The sequence below is a fragment of the Ostrinia nubilalis genome, chromosome 23 (genome assembly GCF_963855985.1).
Source record: "Ostrinia nubilalis chromosome 23, ilOstNubi1.1, whole genome shotgun sequence".
NCBI lineage: Eukaryota > Metazoa > Arthropoda > Insecta > Lepidoptera > Crambidae > Ostrinia > Ostrinia nubilalis.
The window spans coordinates 5525019-5545250 of NC_087110.1; the positions used below are offsets into that span (position 1 = coordinate 5525019).

The following is a 20232-nucleotide window of genomic DNA, read 5'->3' on the forward strand; positions in this document are numbered from 1 at the left end:
AGAGTTAATTGTCCCAAATGACTTAAACAGATTAACAACACATCTCACGGGTAAATAAGCGAGCACAAGCAAAATAAATTAGTGACTACATGCAAATGTAATGAACGTTCCCCATAGACTAATTATGTGTATAGACGTCACAAAATATTGAGACTCTACTGAGCTTTTAAGTAAAAAAAAAATTATTTTATGGATATTAAGTAATATTTTGTATTGCACAAATTAGTAATTATTATTGTCCCGTTAGCCCCTAGTGCGTTTGTTTCAGCCGAAAGACGTCCACTGCTGGACAAAGGCCTCCGCTAAGGATTTCCACAAAGACCGGTCTTGCGCCACTCGCATCCAGGCACCTCCCGCGACCTTCACCAGATCGTCGGTCTATCAGTTAGCCCTCATACTAAGTAATATGCTTGCGTCACGAGTGGGCTCACCACAATAGTCGAGCTTCAGCGGGGTTCAAATCTGCGTTCCTCGGATAACGAGTCGGCCAGTTCGACCCCTTCACCTTTCGGCTATCGTGGCTATATTGACTTTGACAATTCATCATCATCATCATCTCAGAAATAGAACGTCAACTGCTGAACATAAGCCTCCCCCAATGCTTTCCATGTTGCCTAGTTGATAGCGGCCTGCGTCCAGCGCCTTCCTGCTTTAACAATAAATTCATTGTCATCAAAATACACTAGAATACAGTTATAGTATTTCTACTCATCGCACCAGCTAAAGAATTTACTCAAGCACAAACGGAGCATCTACTAACAAATTGGTCTGTGTATCTTATTCATCCCAACTGGAGTGCTAACAGTATAGGATACGTCGCCCTTAAACTTCTGCTTTTAGAAACGGGTTCAAATAGAATGTTAAATGATACAATTAACGAAAACAAAGGATGGTTAAGAATTATTTAGAGAGTACGAATCCCGAAATGCAAAATGCTTCGCGGAATTTTGCCCTTTATTTATGTTTATTCATAAGGCGTTGACAGAAAAAGTGTCATGGCTTTCTCTGGTTTATAAAGTAAAAAATAAATCTACAAAATACAATGTATTTTCATGTCATGTTACCTAACGTGACCCTCCACTAAATTTAAACTTAAAAGGCAAAAAGATTTCATTATTTTCCAAATAGGTAAATATAAAAATTAGGATGTAAGGATAGTGGAAAATGAACCAAACGCATAGTATGAAATTTAAACACTAATAAGTAATAAAAAAATAAAGAAGTCTTTTGTCCTAACGACAGGCTTTTTTTAAGTAACACATTAGGTTTTTTTGATGAACATCTAAAACACCTGCCAGCTTAGCTAAATGCACATCCTTGGGCTAGGATTGTGTTTTAGTTTACCACAATTGATGTGAATCGAACTAGCGAACTTCGAATCGGCAGTCCAACTGCAAAATCGTTAGGCTATTACAGCCACGACTTTCGGTCATTTCATCTCGAATTGAGGTCACGGCTGAAAAATCCCTATGCGCCATGACATGACCTTGTTATACCTTGATTTCGGGGGTTGCTCGCCCTTTTCACCCGTTTAATGGAGGGCAAATTTGATTCGGATATGACATTTGGGGGGAAGCACTCGGGTCCGTTAAACTTTTGAGGATTGACACTGGCTTTGTGTATGACAGTGTCTAAATTGAGTTGAGATAGGCCAGTTACAATAGACTCCGCGCCCGTAGTGAAGCAGTTTTGTAATTGAAAAAACAAAATATCTAAATATATAACTCACAGGTGACTGACTGACTGACTGACTGACATAGTGATCTATCAACGCAGAGCCCAAACCACTGGACGGATCGGGCTGAAAGAAGAACGGTCATCTGTGACCCAGGCCCGACAGAAACGAGACATACCTCAGTTTTTTTGTCATGTCTTAATTAGTTAAATTATATATTTTTTATATTCGAAATCTATGTATAACACCAAATTATTACCCTTTGTTTTTGTTCAGGCGTCATACAAAAACTAATACAAAATGCCTATTTATCACCAAAATTGGTAAATGTATGTACCTAAATAGCTGCTATGGAATGTATCTAGGTGACCTGGAGATACAGCCGGATTATACAGGGTGGAAACTAGAAGTTACAAAATCCAAAAATTCAATGTTACCAACTTCCATAATCTGTAACCTATTATTGGTACTATTTGAAAGAGCTCGTGAAGCACGTTCAGAATCAGTAACTAGTTTTTCGATATCTTGTATAGTTTAGAAATAATCGAGTGAGATCACTTATCGTTCCATATGTATAACCACCCTGTATAATCCGGCTGTATCTCCAGGTCACCTAGATACATTCCATAGCAGCTGTAATAGACATTTAAGTACATACATTTACCAATTTTGGTGACAAATAGGCATTTTGTATTAGTTTTTGTATAACGCCTGAACAAAAACAAAGGGTAATATTTTGGTGTTATACATAGATTTCGAATATAAAAAATATATAATTTAACTAATTAAGACATGACAAAAAAACTGAGGTATGTCTCGTTTCTGTCGGGTCTGGGTTTTTTTTGTATGGGGCGTGACCGTTCTTCTTTGGCATGCAGGTAGATGTTATGACGTGGGCATCCGCTAAGAAAGGATTTTACGAAACTCCACCCCTAAGGGGGTAAAACGGTATCCACGCGTACGAAGTCGCGGGCGGCTAGTTCATATTAATACCACTCGCGAGCAAAAATATGGAATCAACCTTATTTATTCCGAGCGATCATAAGAACTCAATGACTACGTACTAGAAGATCAATGAAATGGTACCATTTTAAAGGTGATATTATAAACTTAAAATTGATACCATAGATACATACATACAATACATTTGAATGCTGTAGTTCTTAAGACCGCTAGGAACACAAGGGGGTGATTCCATACTTTTGCTCTAAGTATAGTTTTGCTTAGTTTGGGACTAGAGGTGCAGTGTAAAATGTCCATGGATATACACACAGAACAAGAACAAAAAAATAAATACACAGGGACAGTACAATTAATCAATATTTTATTAGTAAGTTTGTGCACATTATTAGAGCATAAAATTTTGCTGTCACTATTAAATTTCTTTTCACTCATGAATTATCTATACTTATAATAAATCTGTAGAGAGGTCAATTGTGTACATGAAATATATTTTCAAAATAACTATCAGGGGGTGATTAGTGATCGATACTGATGCCAAAAATGCAATCAGTAAAATTTTTGTCTGTCTGTCTGTCTGTCTGTATGTTCCTTATAGAAACAAAAACTACTAGACGGATTTTAACGAAACTTGGTACAATTATTCTTCATACTCCTGGGCAGGTTATAGGATACTTAGGAATTCCCACGGGAACGGGAATTAGCGGGAAAATCCTTTTGTATGAAAAATCTAAACCGCTTAAGTTAGACGCTTGAAATTTGGCATGCAGGTACCTTAGTAAACTTAAAGCTTAGTTACAACAGGATATTGCAAAATTCCCACGGGAACGGGAGTTAGAAAAAACATTTGTATGAAAAAATCTAAACCGCGTAAGATAGACTCTTGAAATTTGGCATGCAAGTACCTTAGTAAACTTAAAGCTTACTTACAACAGGATATTGCAAAATTCCCATGGGAACGGGAGTTAGCGGGAAAAAAACATTTGTATGAAAAAATCTGAACCACGTAAGATAGATGAAGGGGGGGTAAAACGAGATCCACGCGTACGAAGTCGCGGGCGGCCGCTAGTAAGTAATAAAAATAAAGTAATACTGAGACATGTAAAAGAGCTTACTTGCAAAATAAATGAATTTGGATTTACGTAGAATACATTTTGATAAGTAAGTGAATTTACTCGTATTTCGTATTAGGATAGTGGAGGTAATACAAATGTACTTCTTTTTGCTGTTTAATAGATCGGAAAACATGTAAAAAGATTAATCACTGTAAAATTGCTTCATTCCATCAATTTCAATAGCGCGTTCAACTAAAACAAATAAAATACAGCGCTGACAGTAAAATTGTGATTCATGCGAAACCTCGTGGATTACCATTATTTATGTATCCGGGGGTTATGTCACCATAAAAATAAGGTCTTGTACAACATTACGCAGAAATTTGTTATACCCCAACATGATATCTCAATTAGGGTTGGCACGTCCACAATAACTTTCGCCATTTTTACATCCCTGCTCACCCTTTAAAATGAAGCTACCATCATTTAGCCAAATTGCTAGACTTAAATCGCCTGGTTCACATCTCATTTACCCCGTTTTTACGAGTTTGGGGGATGTTTTTAAAAGACTAGCACTCTTCAGGCTATTTTGGATCTCGTTGACACACCTTAAGGTTGGTTTTTGGATGGCGTTTGTGCCATTGTCAGGTGTATGACAATGGGAGTAGATGCTCAACACAATTGCGGTTCGCTATTTTGCTCCGCCATTTTCTTCTTTATTTAATTAAAGCTGTATAGTTTTGGACCCCAAATTTGGTTGGCAATAAAAAGTTATGCGTTGATTATAATTAGCTCCGGTAATTGTGTTCACACGCCGTGTTATGATAATTTTAGATGGAAACTCTAGGTAGGAACGGTTCCTGATTAAAGAACTTTCTACGAGTTAGCGGATTAGCAGTTAAAACTGACTACCTGTTTCGGGAATGGAGGCCACGTGCCTACCGAAAAGCGCAGCGAAGGACGTCCATCCACAAGGTGGACCGACGACCTCATAAAGATAGCGGGAAAGCACTGGATGCAGCACCAACTGACCATTGTGGAAATCATTGAGGGAGGCCTATGTTCAGCAGTAGACGTCCTATGACTGAAATGATGATGATGATGTTATCTGTTGATGATGTCTGATGACCAAATTATAGTGAAAATTTGATGTCGATGAATTTGTCACAGACTTTTTATAAGATTAATTTTATAATAAGATGAATGATACTCATCGTTATCATCATTTAGTCTCCACTGCAGGAGCATGACCCTTTCTAATTCACAGAGGCAAATTAAGGATATGGCCTACACTCACCACTCTGGCCAGAAGGGTAAAGGTCTGATGTTCGCATATAATAAGTTCCTTATACGCCTTTTACGACATCCACGGGAAGAGTAGTGGTGGATCTATTCTTCTTCTTGTCGTGTCAACAACAAACCTACACAGCGTGAGCGAACTGGTTGGACTTCGGTTTGTCATCGTGGTGCAGTAATTCGTTTCACGGCTCTGCCGCTACTCACTTACTGGATCTATTTATGTAGAATCTAACCTAATTGAGGAAAAACTTTTATCTCACTCACGTTCTCAAATAATAATAATAATAATCTTTGGACCATTTCACACAGCGCCAGCTAGCCCCAAAGTAAGCAACTTAATGCTTGTGTTATGGGTGCTAGCTTAACGGATATACTACTTATATACTTTTGTTTTTAAATACATACATATTATACATAGTCACACCCAGACCCGTCACAGAAATTAAAATTAATCATTTCAATTTCTGCCCGGCCGGGAATCGAACCCGGGACCTCTCGGCATAGTAGTCCGTTCTGAACCACTACACCAAACGGCCGACAAATATCCGAAACCTGTTAAATACAATAAGTATCTATTTCCTTCAGTATTGTACTAAGGATTACATTAATTCTAAGTACTGCATTAAATATCCGGATTTTTTCACAACTAACCGGTTATGTCTAGTCTTTACCAGTTACCGGCACAGGCTTAGCACAGAAGCCCTCTTGCCACTTGACCTAATACTTTTACACTAAGCAGCTTAGTGCTAAAAGGAAGAAATCTGTAAGGTGCGGTTCACAGTATGTTCTTGGCGCGGTTACGAAGATATACTTTACTTACGCAAAATTTACTTTTGGGGAGTATGTGGGGCGTTAGATATTTTTAGAGGGCTTTGAGAAAATTATTGGCTATTGCAAATTTTATTACTAAGTATGTAGGTAATTATCATTATTCAGAAATTGCTTCTTTCTACGAACAGGTAGGTAATGTCAATGAGGTCAATGAGGGAAATCGTTTTAGCAATCACCAGTTGGCGCTACTATACAGTAAGGTCACTGTCACTTGCTAGCAGCGAAGACAGTGGTGCCAACGGTTATGTATGTATAAAAAAACGATAGTCCTTATTGGCGTGACGCTTTACATGCGAGGCTACAACGTCAGCAGAAGTTCCAAGGTCTTATTAGGAGCAGGACGAATTGCCATAAGATTCTGGATCACCTGAACGATCAGTTTTGTCGCTTTATCTAAATGTTAAACTACTATCCTCAGTCCAAGCTCAAGCCACAAACCAAGTCCTAGTGCATTTAGTGTGAACTCACGCTTAGAGTAATATATCGGTGGTCAGATGACCTAGTAAACGTGTCAGAGGTGTTTTAATTAAATTTTATAGAAAAGATGAGGAGAAAATATTATGTAAGTATGAAGTAACGAACGGGTTCGAAGGAAGTAAACGAGGAGAATGACAACGAGTAGGTATTTTCTATATTGAAAATCTGCCTTTTACCAATTTATTTTTTCAAAATGGTAAAACGTCATCATCATCAAATTAGTTAGGGTTTAGAAGCTCATACAGTCAAAGGCACAGCAGATTTCAAATTCTTATTGCAAAATAACCACAAGTCACGATAGCCGAAAGGTGAAGATCGGACTCATCGACAACTGAGGAACCCTCTGGTTCGAACTCCGCCGCCGCTCGGTAATTGTGGTAAACCCACTTGTAACATAACCATATTTAGCTTAGTACGAAGGGTAAACAGGACTATTAGTCGCGTATATAGTACGCTTTATCAATAAGTAAATAGAACACCATTTGATGTACTAATAAGCAAGTCTTTTCAAAACAGGATGGGTAATGTTACAACTACAAAAGACGCCAGTATTTAGCTCGATGATATTTGTGCGTACACGCGTCTTTATTAATTAATCTAAAATACGCTATACCCATAAGTAAATAGAACACAATTTGGCGTACCAATAAGCGAGCCTTCTCAATACTGGGTGGTAATGTTTTTCGGTCAAGTGAAACGGCCGCGGTTGCGATACCCTCTTTGAATACAGATAACCTTTTTTGGAGAAACTCAAACTTTCTTTCGCTATGAAGACCGGGTATATGAGGGGAGTGGAAAGCTGGCAACACACGTGCGAGGAAAAAAGGTGTTAATCATCATCTTGAAGCCACGATAGCAGAACGGTGAAGGGGGCGGACTGGCCGACTCGTCATCCGGGTTTGAATCTCGCTGACGCTCGACTATTGTGGTGAACTGGTGAGTCCATTTATGACACAAGCATATAAGCTTAGTTAAAGAGGCCAACGGGACTACAAGTAATTTGTGCAAAAACAAATAACTAATATTCTTTTAATATCAATTTAAGCCACAGGACATCTACTGCTAATATAGGCCTCCTCGAATGATTTTAGATCCATAGGCAGATTGGAAATGGAAAATTATACGGCGAATTCAAGACTAGGACATAAATAAGGTAGGTAACAAGAGGTAATTTAATATAACTAAATAAAATCTTCGTAACCTATTGTCAAACACCAAATCAAATCAAAAATCTGTTATGATCCTTTGGGTTCTTTTTATACTTCTTCACTTTGGATATAAACATCAACTTCAATGGGAATTTAATTTTACCGTCAACTACATCAAAGTGCTTCCACTCTTTAATCACAGTCTCAATTAACTTCAGTTGCTTCTATACCTCCGATTAAAGCACCTCCGACCATAACTTCATGCAACATAAACTTATTATATTTCCAGGCTAAAGAAGCACTCAAGGGCTCTGAAACAAATTGTCCATTCTCAGCCGACAAAGAAACTGCTTACAGGCGATTAATCCAGCAAATGGACGATGATATAATGTTGCACTGAACGAACGATCGGAAGAAAAGAGGTTTTGTGAATATTGTACAGAGCGAAGAATAGGTGGACAAGTTACTCATTAATAATAATAAGGTTAGTATAACTGCTAAATTTAATAAAGTTGATAATTATCATCATCCGCTTTGCAAAGGAGAGAAGTCGAACCTTAACTTCGAACTCCTCCTATGTTCTTCTGATTAATTTCGATGCGGGTCCAATGACAGTTTAACTTTCCCCCGGGACAAACATGACCTTCACTGGTTGGGTTTTTATTGGCTGTCAAGCTGTAGATCCTGGCTACACAGGAGTTGCAGCGATGGGAACGAGATGTGGAAATAGTCCCGATAATAAAGTTGACACAGATAGAATTCATCATCATCATCATTTCAGCCTCTGGACGTCCACTGCTGAAAATAGGCCTCGCCCAATGATTTCCACATCGCCGATATGTGGCGGCCTGCATCCAACGCTTTCCTGCAACCTTTAAGAGGTCGTCGTTGCACCATAAGGATGACCGTCTCACGCTACGTTTTTCGGTACGTGGCCTCCATTCCAGATAGTATAATAAAAATATTTGGAAACTACTTACGTATGAAAATACTTGAAATTAGGCTTTATTCAACAGTTTTGATTAACCTGATAGAAAGTAATGGTCAAATTGATTAAGTTCAAAAAACAGTCCTTTGAAAAAACTCATGAATAATATTCACAATTCAACGGTCTTTGTGGAAATCCTTGGGGGAGGCCTTTGTCCAGCAGTGCACGTCTTTCGGCTGAAACGAACGAAAGAACGAATATTCACAGTATGCCAGTTTATACCCTGCCTCTCACCTGATGGAAATCATCATCATCATCATCTCAGCCATAGGCCTTCCCCAATGCTTTCCATGTTTCCCGGTTGGTAGCGGCCTGCGCCCAGTGCTTTCCTGCTACTTTTATGATGACCTGCTACCTGATGGAAAGTGGAGTTCAAATTTTGACAATCCTTTAAAAATTCTAACGAAATGAGCACTAAAGTTTTTACATCGGTTTTTTCCCGTCAACGAGTTGTCAACTTATTGATTTCTAGCAAATAAAAAATATTTTTAATGGTTTTCAGGCCTAAAACGGAGTTTTTTTCCAACATAAGCTGTGCCTTGGAATTTTGTTTATCTACCCAATCCCTCAAATTAAAATCTAAAATGCGCGTCACGTGTACCCAGCCTTACACCGCATCCCGCGGGTGCGAAATTTGCCTTTATTGGACGAGCTAACTTTTTATCATGGAGCTTCCTCCAGGTAAGTGGTAATGGTAGCAAATACACACCTAAAACTTTGTTGGGGAATTGGCAAAAGCGATTTGGATACATAGCTGTTTGCTGATATTAGAGGAAAAATTTCTGAGTGTGGAAAAATGAAATTATATTTTGGTCATTAGGTGAAAATTTAAGTTACCTACCTATAATTATGGGTATGAGGACACACGATTGTGTATTTACTTAACGTATCTTTATAATTTAGCTCTAAAATTGAGGCCCGGTTTCGGAGACAAGATATATGATCTGTCCAATCCCAGAATCTGTCCTGTACCGAACAAAGAGTAGAAAAGACCGAGGGGAGTCGATAAAGTCACATTATAGATTTTTGGAATCATAATAATTATTAACTATCTATCAGCGAGCTCGCAACAGCTAGAATTTGTTAGATGAATGCGCACTAACTAAAATACGAACAAGTTCCAAAATTGGCAATGTCACAACTATCCTTTGTTACAATTTACCTAAGTGACTACTGATGGTAGCTTAGTCTGCTATAACCCGCAAAAGCATTTAGCAAACTGAAAAATTGATCTTTTGTGTCGCACTCTAGAACTGAACTACGGACCTTGGGAAAGGCATCATTAGGTATCCAAATTATCACTTAGATAAAAGAGATAACTTAAACGTTTTCCCATAATCTAGACAATATTATTCCTTAGAATATTCCACAGTTAAAAGCAAGTTCGCTCCCCTTTTGCTGAGCAAATCTACACTAGCAGCTAAATTACATTTGAGGGTTAATAAACCTTTGTAAAGATCCAATATTGGTACAAGCGTTAATAAAAAATGCATAAAGAAATGGCTCGTATATTGGCCCAATCTTCTATCTCATCAGTGTACTGAAGCAAGCTTTAATATATTATTAATGAAAGGATATATCATAGTCACAGTGTAATTAGATACAGTAAGCTTACTCCGCATTATTATTGCAAACAATGAAATGAATTTGGTTGTACAATTGTACATGCCTTATCAGAAAGTACATTAGCTTACCTCATTAATTATTACAAAAGATAAGTTAGAATTTAAAATGTTACTACTTATGATTTCTAAACTAACATTCTTTAAAGGTCATAAACAATTTTATATGGACTAGTACAGTCAGCTTCAAATATTTAGTGACATCCAAAAGTAGCCAAAAAGTTCATAACACATCTTTGATATTATAAGGTTGTGTTGTCAACTTTTTAAGAACTTTAATAGCATCGATTTTTCCCAGAGTTCCTCAAGATTTAAAAAGCATATTTTAGACACTCTGCAAAGTGACCAAATTAAAATTAAGATAAATTAAATGAAAAAAAAAAAACAAAACTAAATTAATAATTAAAAGTCTGAACATAATATTAATTACTTCTTGGTGTTGAGCTACACCGCGTTTATAAGGTGTACCTTAATTGTAATTGCCTCGCTCTATATTACATGGTTTCATTATCAATATGTGGATTACGTAGTGGGATGTGTTACCACATAAATAATACATAAGTCTAGTAGATAAGTTAATTTTTGTAACACATTTGTTTGTAATTCCTAAAATAAATAAATAAATAAATAAATTTTTGGCCACATTGGATGTTACGAACTATTTCACTCTGACTTTACCTCTGATTCAGACTTGAAACTGAGGGTTTTGAAATTACAACGATTTAAAACCCTCAGTTTCAACACAAAAAAACTTAAACTGAACCAGATTCGTTTACTTTGATGGAACCCTGTATTAAATTAGCTTCAAAGTTCTAAATCTGTAACTCAAACCATAGAATCTATATCGAAAATATAGCTTTTAACAAATGAAATACTTATTAAGTAAGTACATTTAACTCATCTCAGGGGGGTGAACCTACTTACTTTATCTTGCCTGTGGCTAAAATTTTGCACCGAGGCATTATTTTGATTTAATGTAATTGAATTATCTGTATCTATATCATAGGTAATAACGGCGTAGTATATTAGTCGTAGAATTAGTAGTTTTGATAAAAAAGTACTGAACAGTTTGTTTTATATACCTTTACCCAATCATTATCCACAACAAAGAGAAAGAAAGAATACCTATACATTTTCTGAAAAAAATTGTGAAGCTAAATTGTTTCATAATAAATTTTATTAATAATTATCTTCTACTTATCCTCTCTCTTTTCATAATTTAAAATAGTCTTCTTGGTTTAGGTCCAGCTTATTTCTTTGTCTTTACTCTCAAAATAAAAATAATTAAGAAAGTTTTATTTTATGCAAAAGTTATCAAAGGATTGCAAGACACATTTCTAGTCAATAAACCGAAGATTATTTAATAATAATAAAGCCTAATTGCTAAAATAAAGTGGCAATGGGTGGGGCACATAGCTTGCAGAGCTGATGGCCGCTGGGGCAGAAAAGTTCTCGAATGGCGACCATGGGCTGGAAGACGTAGTGTGGGCAGGCCCCCCACTAGGTAGACCGACGATCTGGTGAGGGTCGCGGGACCGGTCGTTGTGGAAATCCTTGGGGAAATCTTTGTCCAGCAGTGGACGTCATTTGGCTGAAATGAACGAATAAAACCAAATCTGTTATAGAAATTGTAGCAATGAATTCAAAATAGGCGACTAGTACAGTCCACCGGACTTAATTACGTAATTAGTATGGTCTTCGTCAACGGTACAATGGGTCTTTTCATTTTCGTGATTATTGCTATGACGAAGATATAAATTAATGGATGTGACTTTATTAGCTAAGTTTAAAATAACAAAAAAGGTTACGCAGATAGTGTCTGAAAACAATGTGCCACTTTTTAATGAGAGATTGTAATCGTGTTCCCTATTAAGTTTGGGGATGACAGCAACTAATTTATTTTTTATCTGCCGAACAAAACCTAGAATTACAGACTTGAAAAACTAAGCACTAATTTCGCCAACACCGCTGTCACTAAAACGTTAATTTTGACATCTCCAGCAGGGTTGCCAACAGTGATATGCTAAAATTTCCCACATTTGGGGAAAGAAAAATTTGACAAACTAATACCACATTTAAATGAAACTGGCTATCTATAAAAATAAATTCCTGTTTTGAGTAATGAATTGTAAGAAATAAATCAAGACTAGCAGAAATTTGATGTTATATTGCATTGTTTTCAGGATATAACGTCCACTGATGGACAAAGGCCTCCCCCAAGAACTTCCACAAAGACCGGTCCTGTGCCGCCCGCATCCAGGCACCTCCCGCGACCTTCACCAGACCAATTCTATTGCTATTGTGTTCATACTTAAAATCCCCCAATTTTCCCCAGTCAGCGTCACTTTGCCCGCATCATCGTCATCATCATCATCTCAGCCATAGGATGTCCACTGCTGAACATAGGCCACCCCCAATGCTTTCCATGTTGCCCAGTTGGTTGCGGCCTGCGTGCAGCGCCTTCCTGTACCATTATGATGTCGTCGGTCCACCTCGTGGCTGACGTCAAACGCTGCGTTTTCCGGTACGCGGCCTGCACTCCAGAACCTTGCTGCCCCATTGGCCGTCAGTAAATACTTTCCCCACAGATTGGCAACCCTGCTCCAGACACTTCCAGCGTTCATAATCTTGGCGTGCCTTAATGAAACACATTAATAACATCTGCGCACACTAAAATGTCTTTTGTTTCTTGTGATTTCGGAATTGTACTCTTTGTTGGTAGTTCGTTAATATCCTTTCTTCCGTGTCAATATAATTGTGAAGTTTGCCGGGAAGTGAGTCGGTGTTCATGAAATTGCAGTATTGAGTTGTACCGCTTTTGCTCTTTGAGATACTAGTTCTTTGTGATCGGTTTGTCATGGCTTCGCAGTGATTTTACTCAGAAACTTAAGTTTCTTCTGTTGTTCATTGTTTGATTTTTTATTTCGTTCGTTTCAGTCAATAATGACGTCCACTACTGGACAAAGTCCTTCTAAGGGTTTACATAAGTTTATTCGTCCCAAATGTTTGACTACCATTTTCAATTATGTTTTACTGACTGTAAAACTTTACCACGAAGTTTTACGCCCGTAAACATTACTATGAGGTCTCACAGTGCGTGTGGACGCACAGGGGACACGTGAACTAATCACAAAGCTCTATTCAACGCTGTGGTTTCGATTTGCTGCTTCACTTTAGCAAGTATCGTTTGTGAATACGAGCGATAGACTAATTTCTATAGCATTTAAAGAGTGTGACATTTTCTAGAACTTTCTTTGAATTAAAAGCAATAAATTCGTTTAGTATTGTTTGCAAATTAAAATTGTTTCTTTTATCAACTCAATTAATTCCATTGGTCAAAATAATTCTTAATGCAGATATCAGTTTTTTTCTGTTTCAAACTTTTGACGCTGCCCCTATAAGGAAACAATAATACAAACTCAGCAGTACTTCGCAAAAACAGTCGTTATTCGAAATGAAATCATTAAAATTTACGCTCTCGAATCCTGTACTGTTTAATTTTATATCCAAACAGTGCGGACGTAAATTCCATTTTCAAATACGGCAAACATTGGCACCAACAATGTATTCGGGGCAGACAACTTATTCGAGCAAAATCTATTTGCCTCGATATAATCACATTAGTTGACCAAACATTTGTCGTGTTTGGGCAAATAAACAAATAATGTACCGATATGTTGTTTGCTGATCGAAGGGTTCTTTGTATTGGTCAAATGTTTTGTATCGACTGCAACTGACATGTTATTGGGTTTAGTTTATTATGTAAATTAGTTTTATAGGCTGGATGAATATTTTGGTATAATTCCAATGTTCATTAACATTCGAATTTACTTTTTTGCGAGGCAATTTTCAAATTTTATAATATTGCTACCGTTTTCATTATTTAAAAATATAGGTATTATTAAATGCACAGAGTTATTTTCAACAGTTGAGTGTGACGTCACAATTATTGCGCTCACCAGTATGGCGCCACTGGCGAATGTTCAGCCTTTATTCATGTGCGAGTTAAGGAGGAACGTGACGTCACAAGATATTAAAAATTTACAAAAAAAAGAAAATCACTGGATGAATCCAAGAACAGACAACACAAAAACAAAAGAATCCCTGTTACAAGTTGCATAGAAAAATCTTTTAAAACAGGCTTTCGAAACACTAATCCTAAAAACTGATGAACTCGTTTCCCAGTGGACATCAGCTGGATGCAACCAATCTGGCGGATGGTCCATTTACAAATGAACAGTAAAAAACATTATTAAAATACTGCCGTATAAACTTACACTGGACCTCATAAAGGTAGCGGGAAGGCGCTGAATGCAAGCCGTCACCAACCGGCCATTGTGAAAATAATTGGGGAAGGCCTATGTTCGTGCTATGGCTGAAAATGATGATGATGATGAACTTACACTAGTTACATACAGGACACTAGTCCAGTTTTTCGGGATCCAGTAATGCAGAATCCCGCAAAACTGGATTGTTTGGGAAAAGGCTCAAAGAAAAATCTTTTAAAACAGGCTTTCCAAGCGCTAATCCTAAAAACTGATGAACTCGTTTCCCAGTGGACATCAGCTGGATGCAACCAATCTGGCGGATGGTCCATTTACAAATGAACAGTGCGCAAAAAGAATTGAGCCTCCAATTTGGACTGTCTGTGGTAAAACATAGTGGTTTCTTTATTGGTATAAAAGTTGCATTCTAAAAATGGTGTAGAGAATTTTTGTGAAAGTTTTGGCAGTTTTAACTTAACGATTTTTTTCTATATTTATAAAAGCGAAAGGTCACTGACTCACTCACTCATCACGAAATCTCAGAAATTACAAATGCTAGATGGCTCAAATTTTACATGGGGGTTTTTTAGAACGTATGTGTAAAATTCAATCCCTGAGAAGGTAAAATGGGGTCCACGCGTACGAAGTCGCGGGCGGCCGCTAGTTCTTTTATATCGTTGTCAGGCCTGCCTGAGTTAAAAGCTAGACATATAGCTATAAAATTGACAAACTTTGCAAATTACTACGACTCAAGTAAAATACATTAATCTTATTATTTGCTTTTAGTGGGCTTTTACATAACTACAGTTTTTACATTTTCTTCAAATTAACTAAGTTTTAAAATGCGAAGATACAAACTATGTCACGGAAGAAATAAAGGAATTATTTATGCAAGCAAAGTAAGCGAATAGCAATTAAAAGGGATTCAAACCATCTCCGAGTAGATTCTCGCATTTTAAATCAAAACTTTTGCTGACAATAATGGAATAACGGAGACTCTACTTTAGTTTCCCTTTGTCGGAGGAATAGAAACAGTGTTTTTATTAGACGCTTCTTTTGAAATAACAGATAATGCAGTTAGGTTCACTACGGGCATAGTAGAACCAAATAGGTAAGTATACGCCATCTTCATACATACGCATCGAGCGCGGTTTTTTGTGAGAGCGCTCGTAACTACTGACACTGACAAAATTTATCGCTGCTAAAAGTGCAACAGTCGTGGTTGCGCCGCACTTAATAATACCGTCCGCGCCCGCGGAGCACATAATGCGGAGCGTAATTATTATTATAAATCAAATGCGTTAGGCCCAGAACGTCGTGGATGTCTTGGTGGTTCGGGTACCAGACTACTATCCCGAATGCAAACATACAATGTTTCGGATATTTTTGGAGTAGGTGCCAGTATATTTAGTACGTTTCTTGAGCTTGGCCTTTGGCAGACTGGCACCGACTCAATAACAATCATGGATGACCATGATCGGTGTCTCTAGGATTTGTCCTAATTTAATAATTAACGTAAATATTTTTTAATTTTTAGTGGACTTTTTTTTGAGGCGACTTAGTTTTTGAAGTCGGTTTTTGTATGTTTGAAAGTATAATTATTGAAATAACTGTCATCGTCATCATCATTTTTTATACTACCATCAGTACCTACGACCTCATCTTAATCGAAAATATATCAGATGGGTGGCTCTTGATTGTGTTTGCATTTCTTTTTCTAAGTCGTCATAAATATCCACCGAAAGAGTATGCGTGGTGATGGACCATCTCATTGTATTAAATATTATTAAGTAGATAATAAATAGAAAAAGCTTTGCTTAGTTCGAGACAAGAAGGCGCAGTGTAAAATGTCCAAAGTAATAATATTTATTATTCAAATGTCGCTATACCCCCGAAATACCTTAAGGCGTTTAAACACCAAACCCGCCGACATGCTGACAGCCTTTTGCTTTAACGTTTGAATTTTTGACTCAAACGACATACATAATATACCTACAAACTCTTGGCAAGGACACATAGAAATGCGTCGGAAGTTGTGGCGGGCAAGTTTGATGTACCTAAACTCATACTCAGCCCTCTGCTAACTCCTAGTGCCAAAAATTTTACAGTTTTTCGATCACCATGAGTAGCACAGGGATTTCAGAGTTGCAAGCTTGCAAATAAATTTTAAAAACAAATCGTAAGAAAAAGAATCCTAGGTATTATTTTGTTTAAATAAACGTCCTTAAGTATACGATTGAAAGTAAACTTCTTCCTCCGTGGTTGAGGATTCCGGGTGAAGCTCGCTTCCACCTTCGGCCTAATCGTCACTTACCATCAGGTGAGATACAGGCCAAGAGCTTCCTCGTAGTGGATAAAAAAAAACTTAATCTTATTTTATCTAAATTAACTACGCACTTATTAGAGATTGAACAAATTCTACATAAATACTAGATTTTCTTCGAAAGAATACCGATTTCCACTGCCAAGAAATGTTATTACTTATAATTCCATTGATAAAAACTATACCATCGTTAGTTATTGAACAAGAAGTGAAGTCTAACTTCCTATCACGTATGAGATAAATGAATTGCCACAGATAACGCCCACGTAGTTCAAACCAGAAACTTGGAGGAACTATGTTTAATTGAGGGTAGTATGTAAGTTAGTTATCGGAGGCGGCCAAACCAATTTGTGGGTAGGTTCATAGACGTGTTTCGGTATCCAGATACTGTTTCAATTATAGGTGTTTCTGATCATATCTATTTGTAAGTCGTATTGCACGATCGCCTGAGTTCTTGCTTAGAGTTAGGCCCAGAATACACGGTGAAACGCAATTGCAACGAAACTGCAACTTCTAGTTACTTTTATTACCAGTTTGAAACCGGTTTGAAATGGTCGCGTCATCTGTGGTCTCTCAACGGAATCTATGGCAGAAACTTAGATGCAATTCAAAAGTAATTAGAAGTTGTAGTTTCGTTGCAGTTGCGTTTCACCGTGTGTTCTGGGCCTTAGACCAGGCCTGTTCATCTCCGCGAGTTTACATCGAAAACAAAACACGCACGATGGCCCACCTACAGGATACTATTCGACAAGGCCTCACATACGAGCGAACATTGACTCACGCACGCGTATTCTTGTGTATGATGGAAGAAAATAAAGAAAATGGTGTACTAAATACTGTGCAGTATTTAACTGCCTAAATAATAATAAAAACACAGAATGTACTTTTTTAAGTTGCCTCAAGACACTGAGAGGTTCATAAGTAGTTAATATTATTCATGATAATTCATGCTAAATCATGTATTTCCTCCGCCATTTTCCGCAGTTTGGCACCTCACGTCACATCATTTTACCGAAGTCAGCCCTATAGCTTCGGCGCAGTGCCGATCACTGACGTTTGTCAACAAAATGGTGCTTGACTCTTGAGACAGGCTAAATTACACCATATTGTTACTGACATTGAGCATACATTTTTTTAAATACCTTCGCGAAGTAAAACTTCTGTACGTAGTACTTATTATTATTCTGTGCTTAGACTACAAATTCTACTAGATCGAATATCTCAATGTATTCCGTAATACATGCTTGCTTGAATTCAGTTATCAGACAGTTACTACCAGTAAACCTGATTCAAAAAGAGAGCTCAGTAAGCTAGGTATCAAGTGCTATATTATCGTATCTATCAATACATGTCTCTATTGACAAGCTTTGTTCATTATGAGACTGACTATCCAGTCATCCAGATATTGAAGCTCGTCGCTTTAGTGTCTGTAGCTTTATTGAGGGACAATGTTATCAACTATGGCGTCAGTGTCGCCGACAGATGCGAGATTAAAGTAGACTTAACATTAAAGGTATGCTTAAGCTGGTGATTGTGCGGGCACATCTTCGGTACTTGTAGATGGCATAGCTCAGCCATTGCGCCGGCATGGCTCAGCCACTGCGCCGGCATGGTTCAACCAATGCGTTAGCATGGCTCAGCCATTCAAATTTGACTCAACACAATGATCTAGATACTTTTAATCATCTTGGCTCTTATTAAAGAAGCCTTGCTCCATAAAAAATGTAACCCTAACATAGTACACGCAAAATTCAAAGTTAAAAATCCAGAACTCACCTTGGCTCTCGTTAAAGAATCCCAGCACCATAACCACGATGACGACGAGCCCTGCCTTAAGCTGGTGGCCGAGCGGGCACATCGTCTGCGCTCGTAGGCTCCACACCAGCGCAGGCATGGCTCAGCCATTCATCCATTCGCTGTATGGCTCGGTGGCGGTGGACCGAAATGGATGCGGATGCATTATCTGAGGACAAAAGAGAGTTTATAATGGCTGAAAGGAAACTTCAGATTTATTGCGAAATTATACGCGCATTTATCCAGGCAACTTCAAACTTTAACGAAAGATATACAGAGTACCTATGCATTTATGCAGAAGGCGTAGAGCAAAGTGCAGAACGTAATGGTAGTTTTTGCGCCTATTTTCTATGGTACAGTCAACGTCAAACACATAGTTCGTGACACCCAAAGTAACCAAAAAGTTAATAACTCAACCTTACTTCAATCTCAAAAATCTCAATTCTCTGATTTAGAACTCGAAACATATAAATCTAATGCCAAAATTATATGGACACTATCCAAACACACCTTAACGAAACCAATTATTGCTTTCATAGGAATGTAGGAATCTTAGGGCCCTCACCCACTGCGACTTTTTGTAGCGATGCAGTCGCGCTACTGTAGCGTGTTAGTAGCGCGTTGGCATCACTTCTGTAGTGCGTTGCAAATGCGACTAACGCGCGTTAGTAGCGATGCTAGAAAAAGTCATAAAAGTCGCCGTGAGCGAGGGCCCTTAAACGATGTAGAGCAAAAACATGAAACATAATAATTAACTGCCTCAAAATAAATTTGTGTATCTACGCTTAACTTCTAATTTTTTAGAGATAATTAGAGAAGGGAATAAATTATGTCACAGAAGCATTACGTCATCATATTTATTGATCTATTGGTACTTTTTTATTATTGACCTTGAAGTTCTAATAAATAAAGCCCAATTTTCTCTACCCTCTTAATTATGTTTACCTACGCATAAACATAATATTCAAAACGTCGGACGCTCATTTTTTGGTCGGTTATCCATGAAACTTTCCAATTAGAGAGTTTACCGCTCACAAAGAAAGTTGCGAACTTCCCTTCCCATTAAGACTGTCTCTTAGAATCACCGGAGTTGGGCCTGCAAGTTTTAATGTCTTTGAGAAATTTTCTTTATACGCCAGAATGTTTTATGTGCTGTGCAAAAGGTATAAACAAGGTCGTGGGGAGATATTTTTCTGATTATAATTTGATGATGATTATAATTTGTCATCTTTGAGAAGATAGCCATCAATAGTCGTCATGTTCTTCGCAAAGATTTTTTACGAAGAGCCATCACAGGCCAATAAAAAGAATCGTGTACGTACAAACAATAAAATATGTTTTGTAGCATTTTCAGCCATTGGTTAGTTCAAAATATTAGTGCTAAAATATTAAATTTCAGTAAAATCCTCAGATTATCGGGATTCTGCCGAATTCTAACAAACGTTGAATTTTTTCATATCATGCAAATTAAAACTAGGTATTTATACTAAATAGCTGACCCGGCGAACATCGTACCGCCTATATTGATTAGAAATAATGTAGGATTCTAAAGGTGAAATAAATTTTAGATCGGTCCAGTAGTTTCAGAGCCTATCCAATACAAACAATCAAATATTCTTATATTAGTGTATACAACAGTTTTTGAGTATCAGAATTAAAGGCAAGTAAGTCCAGTTATTCATAAGTCCTGCCTAACCTAATCGGTCATCTATACGAAGATACTCATGACAAGTCCCCAACACTTTGACGTTGAGTGATCCCCTAAACTTATTGTTTTAGAATTATGTATTCCGAA

General features: G+C 37.5%; 1 protein-coding gene across 1 annotated transcript in view; it reads right to left on the minus strand.

Moving 5' to 3' along the window:
* The window catches only part of LOC135083359 (zwei Ig domain protein zig-8-like), a 190914-nt gene that overhangs the window by 36880 nt on the left and 133802 nt on the right, over nt 1-20232 (minus strand). Inside the window, exon 2 of the mRNA XM_063978096.1 lies at nt 18420-18606. Coding sequence (XP_063834166.1) covers nt 18420-18537 — 118 coding nt within the window. The 5' untranslated portion in view covers nt 18538-18606. The remainder of the gene's footprint in view (nt 1-18419; nt 18607-20232) is intronic.